Source organism: Protomyctophum parallelum (assembly GCF_964188405.1).
Source record: "Protomyctophum parallelum genome assembly, chromosome: 6".
NCBI lineage: Eukaryota > Metazoa > Chordata > Actinopteri > Myctophiformes > Myctophidae > Protomyctophum > Protomyctophum parallelum.
Window position 1 is genome coordinate 44,671,334 of NC_139701.1, and position 6,582 is coordinate 44,677,915.

A 6,582-nucleotide genomic window follows, 5' to 3' on the forward strand; every position below is an offset into this window, starting at 1 on the left:
TCCACATTTATGGTAATCTATTCGCAGATCGCAGACAGTGGTGCGCCATCGGAGTCTTGCTGGGGATCCTCTTCGTTGTTCTACTGCTCTTCTTCATTCTCTGATCTACAAGACCTCACCACCTGATCTACACGACCTCATCACCTGATCTACAAGACCTCATCCACCTGAATACCTGATCTACAAACCCTCATACACCTGCGCACCTGATCTACTATATATATATATATATATATATATATATATATATATGAAGCATCAGCTGATGGTGGAAAGGTACTAATGTAAGAAGATAAATTGTCGCCTACGAAATGACTACAATTCTCAGGCTTAGAAATGAATTCAGATCAGAAATGAGTTTAAGACTACATCTCCCATCAGCCAGGCTTATAAATGAGCTAAAGACTACATCTCCCATCAGCTATGCTTAGTAATGAGTTAAAGACTACATCTCCCATCAGCTATGCTTAGTAATGAGTTAAAGATTACATCTCCCATCATCCAGGGTCCAGCAGGGCCAGCGTCACCACCTTTATTTAGAGTTGAGAGGAAACCCCTTGCGTTTACAACGTTTCATAGAACACGATCCATTACGGATTAATTTACCGTTCCATCCATCCTCAACCGCTTGTCCGCAGTCGGGTCGCGGGGGCAACAATCAGAGTTACAACATGAAATAACTTAAAGGCAGTACATTTAAAACTAAATGACTGAAATGATCACGTGATCACGGTTCAAAGGCTTAAAGGATCTTAAAACGGTTTTCCTTCCGCTCGTAGAGTTTATTATCTTCGTAACGTTTACTGTACATGACGTGACTGAACTGAATAGTCATTACAGAAATATTTCAAAAATGTTCTTTTTCTTTATTGGTTTATTTTGACGGGACAGAGTTTATTAATGAACATTACATTACAATACTTTATTAGGACAGAATATATTTATGAAACATGTAACTTTTAAACACAGTAAAACACAATGCATCTTATCCCATTCTTACCTGAGATCAGATTCATACGAGGTTTCCACTGGACACACACTGGTCTGATTAAACAGGTGTTTAAAATGTTAGTGTTAAATGTTTTCTTCTAAAAGATAAAGAGAACACTCAATCTTGTAGATTTTATTATTTTTACGTATTTTCCCGCCCATAAATAATCAAAACATGCTTTTGTTGACACTCCAAATGTCCCTTAATTATGCAGCAGTTTATTAGTTATTGACACGTTAAAATATTAAATAATGAATGAATGTTGTGCGTTTAATGTTAAAGGAATAATGTGATGTTTACAACATAAACATATCATGTTTACAACATAAACATATGTTTACATTCATCGTTTAATGTTAAAGGAATAATGCGATGTTTACGACATAAACATATCATGTTTACAACATGTCATGTTTACATTCATCGTTTAATGTTAAAGGAATAATGCAATGTTTACAACATGTCATGTTTACATTCATCGTTTAATGTTAAAGGAATAATGCGATGTTTACAACATGTCATGTTTACGTTCTCAGTCACCGCCCAGCTCTCCTTTGAGTGACAGTTTTCTGTTGCTAGGAAACAAACCAGAAACACGACCTGATTGGTTCCATGACGCCTCGGCCAATCCAGTCAAAGTGTGTCTCATGTTTAATTAATGAGTTAATTAACAATAATGATCATATCATCTGCACTTTAAACTAAAGCTACAATCTGTAAGTTTTATGTCTCCTGAAGCAGAGCTCTAAAAACGCAGATGGAGCTAAACGAACTACAATAAAGATGGCGTAGCTAAAGAACTACAATAAAGATGGTGGAGCTAAAGAACTACAATAAAGACTACAATAATAATGCAGCTAAAATAACTACAATAAAGATGGCGGTGCGTATAGTGTCCAATCCGTCTCAGTCTCAGACTGACGTAAAGTCTTAAAGTCCTGAACCTTTCAAGTCCCAAACGAGTCTTACGTTGCTGTGTTTTTGAGCGGTGCAAGTGCAACCACTCCTATAGACAGCTATGTGTGTCCCTGGCTGGGTCTGTTCCTGGCTGGGTTGACTGTTGCACAGCCTAACACACACACACACACACATATTAACTTTATATATGATGATTTGGGGTAGTACAGTACAGTGCAGTACAGTGCAGTACAGTACAGTACAGTACAGTACAGAGGGACCCCCTGGGGACCCACACACGGTAACTCTGTCATTTCTCAACCATTTTGGACGCGGGGCGGCTCGCTGGAACCGGGCCGGTACCCTGGGTGCGTTCCTGGGGGACTTTCAGGGACCCCCACACGTTCCTGGGGTACCTCCAGGGACCCCCACACGGAGTTGCAACACTCACTTTACACGCATACACGGGTGAGATTTTTAGGTACCAAGTCACTTGTAAAGACTTGAAGAGGGCTGAGGTCAAGTCAAGACACCTGTCAATCAATTTTGAGTTGTCTGATTTGACCTCCAAGTACGTCTAAAGTCTTCAGATTTGTGACTCGAGTCTTAATTAAGTCGAGTCTCCTCCATGTCTGGAGATAACCGTACAGATAATACTAGTTATGTTGTATTTACATACTGTATACTATACAGTAAATATACTAGTTGTATTAACAAACTGTACCTTAACAGATAACCTTGTATTCACTACATTAACACTGTTATATATAATTATATACCGCGCTGCGATCACCGTTCTGTTATAGAACCACCGCGCTACGATCATCATTCTGTTAAAGAACCACCGCGCTACGATCATCGTTACGCTATAGAACCACCGCGCTACGATCATCGTTACGTTAAAGAACCACCGCGCTACGATCATCGTTCTGTTAAAGAACCACAGCGCTACGGTCATCGTTACGTTAAAGAACCACCGCGCTACGATCATCGTTCTGTTAAAGAACCACAGCGCTACGGTCATCGTTACGTTAAAGAACCACCGCGCTACGATCATCGTTCTGTTAAAGAACCACAGCGCTACGGTCATCGTTACGTTAAAGAACCACCGCGCTACGATCATCGTTCTGTTAAAGAACCACAGCGCTACGATCATCGTTACGTTAAAGAACCACCGCGCTACGATCATCATTCTGTTAAAGAACCACCGCGCTACGATCATCGTTACGTTAAAGAACCACCGCGCTACGGTCATCGTTACGTTATAGAACCACCGCGCTACGATCATCGTTACGTTATAGAACCACCGCGCTACGATCATCGTTCTGTTAAAGAACCACCGCGCTACAATCATCGTTCTGTTATAGAACCACCGCGCTACGATCATCGTTCTGTTAAAGAACCACCGCGCTACGATCATCGTTACATTAAAGAACCACCGCGCTACGATCATCGTTCTGTTAAAGAACCACCGCGCTACGATCATCGTTCTGTTGAAAAACCACCGCGCTACGATCATCGTTACGTCTCATGAAAGTTCTCCTTAAAAGGTTGTGATCGTTTGTTGTAGTGTCCAGAAACATCCCGCGGCCGCCATTACGAGCCATAGACTAGCGTTGCGCCTCAGTTTCCCAGAAGCCCTAGCAGCAAGCCAGTGTGACTCATCGATGTCCGGTTATATGTCATCCCGACGCGTCATCCGCGTCACTCTGTCCCAGGAAACAAAATGTCTGGAATGTCGTGATCCGCAGAGAAGTTCCTTAAGTTCCTTATCAATGAAAAGGTTGGGAATGTCGGGTTCTGCAGGGAAAGTGTTTTAAGTTACAGATTGTGGTGTTACAAACACAGTATTGAACTGTGTACTTCACTACAATGTACATCATTCTGTGGTGTACTATATTCTAGTATACGTTACTAGTACTCAGTCATTTTATTTTGAAATGTGTTGCTCCACTGTTTTGAAAACCACTGTTTATCGTTTTTATTGTTTGTTTGAACAAACGGCTCTGTTTCATTTCAACACTAATGTACTAATACACTATACAGTATGCACTACAGTATGTACTAACTAGAGTATGTACCTGTTTCTAGTATTCTGTTTATACAGTACATACATATACATGTACTAGTTAATAGTGTACTAGTTTCTAGTACACTATTATAATGTACTCATGTTTTTATTTAGCTTGACATGCTAGGTACTACGGTTACTAGGCAGGAAGTGACATGTTTGATATGTTGACAAACAGGATATGACACGCGTCATGCTGCGTTGACAAACTCCACTAAGGTGTGACTTACGAAGTAGCACAAAAAAGAAAAACAACAATGCAAAATGTATTAATTATCATTTATCTTTTTTATTCATTAACCAATACTTTATATTGTTTTATTTGAGACAATGAACAATGACCTGTCTGTCTGTCCTACAACACTGTGTCTCAGTAGTCTTGTGTAGCCAGACAAACTATTCCACTACTCCGAATGCTACATAGATTCTCCAACTACACCTCCCAAAATACGAGTGATCCGTTTGTCATTTCCGTTCACAAAGAAAATATATATTTTAAAAGATATTTAAAATATCTTTAGAGCTTATTTTCGTATTTCCATTCCTGCTGAGCAACAAGCTATATATGCTTAGATGATTTGGATTCATATTAGGAAAAATGTGCACGACTGTAAAGACTAAATGGAAGTGGGGAGAAGGCTCCACTTCCGCTTTATATTTTACTCATGATCAGAGCTTCCATTGCTCCAGACTGTACGACGGAAGCATTTATATTTGACTCATGATCAGAGCTTCCGTTAGTCCAGACTGTATGACGGAAGCATTTATATTTGACTCATGATCAGAGCTTCCGTTGCTCCAGACTGTACGACGGAAGCATTTATATTTGACTCATGATCAGAGCTTCCGTTGCTCCAGACTGTACGACGGAAGCATTTATATTTGACTCATGATCAGAGCTTCCGTTAGTCCAGACTGTACGACGGAAGCATTTATATTTGACTCATGATCAGAGCTTCCGTTGCTCCAGACTATACGACGGAAGCATTTATATTTGACTCATGATCAGAGCTTCCGTTGCTCCAGACTGTATGACGGAAGCATTTATATTTGACTCATGATCAGAGCTTCCGTTGCTCCAGACTGTATGACGGAAGCATTTATATTTTAATCATGATCAGAGCTTCCGTTGCTCCAGACTGTACGACGGAAGCATTTATATTTTAATCATGATCAGAGCTTCCGTTGCTCCAGACTGTATGACGGAAGCATTTATATTTGACTCATGATCAGAGCTTCCGTTGCTCCAGACTGTATGACGGTAGCATTTATATTTGACTCATGATCAGAGCTTCCGTTGCTCCAGACTGTACGACGGAAGCGTTTGAACATCGCGAGAGGAAACAGTCTGGCAACGCGAGGCTATTCTGTCAGTGTTGCGGTTTTGTATCATTTATGCGTTCATTATCATATTTTATCATATATTATTCTGTTATTTAGCTGATGTGAATTCTCATCCTGTTGTTTATCTCTGTTAACACACAGAGGAATTGTCCAATCAAATCCATTAGCTGGTCCCAGTAGGCGGGTCAAAGACTTAGATATGACCAATCATCTCAGTTTGTTTGTGTGTGCGTGCGTGCACATGTGTGTGTGTGTGTGTGTGTGTGTGTGTGCGTGTGTGCATGTGCGTGTGTGTGTTTGTGTGTGCGTGCGTGTGCGTGGTTATTGATGTGATGCCAGTTGAGCTCGTACGCTGTGATTGGCTGTGATGTGTGGTGGGGGAGGGTCTGGTTTTGGGATGTCATCAGCTTAACGGCGCTTCTGACGCACAAGTCGGCCAATCACAGCAATTGGGGCGGGGCTTGTGACTGTTTATGCCCCTCCCTAAAAAAAACAACAACAGACTATTTACCCCGTGTGTGCTGATTTCTGATTGGCTGTTGAGACTGGTGTTCATTTCAATAAATAATCTGAATGACGTGATTGGTCGTTTTATTTACAGAGGTAGTGATTGTTTTTCCTTTTTTTGTTAACCTTATATGGCAATAACCCGTTTGGTTCTATAGCCCAATCAGAAAGCAGAGTGGATCTATATAGCCAATCAGATAGCAGAGTGGATCTATAGCCAATCAGATGGCAATCTATAGCCAAATAGATACCTAATATATACACAGATATTTTCCAACAATAATGTATTTATTTAACTTTGTGTGAATCAAATGGATGTTAATTGGCTCTGTATTCAGAGCGTCTGATTGGCTCTGTATTCAGAGCGTCTGATTGGCTCTGGATTCAGAGCGTCTGATTGGCTCTGGGTTATCGATTTCTGATCATTATCAATTATTTCAGATTTCTTGTCCACATTTGAAGGTAGGCTACTTCATGGCAAGGTAACTACAATACACGCCTTAAGAGACGACACACTGATAAGAAACAGGATGTGCACGCACAGCGGCAGCACAAGAACCCTGCCTCTCATAAGATGCAATGGAAAAGTTCTCACGTGTAAAAAATGCCCCATCGAACTTTAAGATGCTGTTTTTCTCCCAGTGTGGAGGAAGAATGATTAGGATCTTTATTGTGATCTCTCGCCCTTGAAATATATAATCCTTGGTTCCTGTTGTGTTTGAACAATAATAGCAATTCAAAACACACACCTCCAGAACGGGAGGTGCGCTCA

At 40.7% G+C, this 6,582-nt stretch overlaps 1 protein-coding gene across 2 annotated transcripts in view; it reads left to right on the forward strand.

Moving 5' to 3' along the window:
• stx6 (syntaxin 6) overlaps window positions 1-5,879 on the forward strand; it is a 17,574-nt gene extending 11,695 nt beyond the window's left edge. The window contains exons 8-9 of one of the 2 annotated variants that reach the window (XR_014569429.1): window positions 28-284; window positions 5,643-5,879. Coding sequence is in view for 1 of the 2 variants with exons in the window: in XM_083767939.1 (XP_083624065.1) it covers window positions 28-104 (77 nt within the window). In the remaining variant the exon portion in view is untranslated. Of the gene's footprint in view, window positions 1-27 lie in introns of both variants that reach the window. The other variant, XM_083767939.1, reaches the window with a different exon arrangement.
• The last annotated feature ends 703 nt before the right edge of the window (window positions 5,880-6,582 follow it).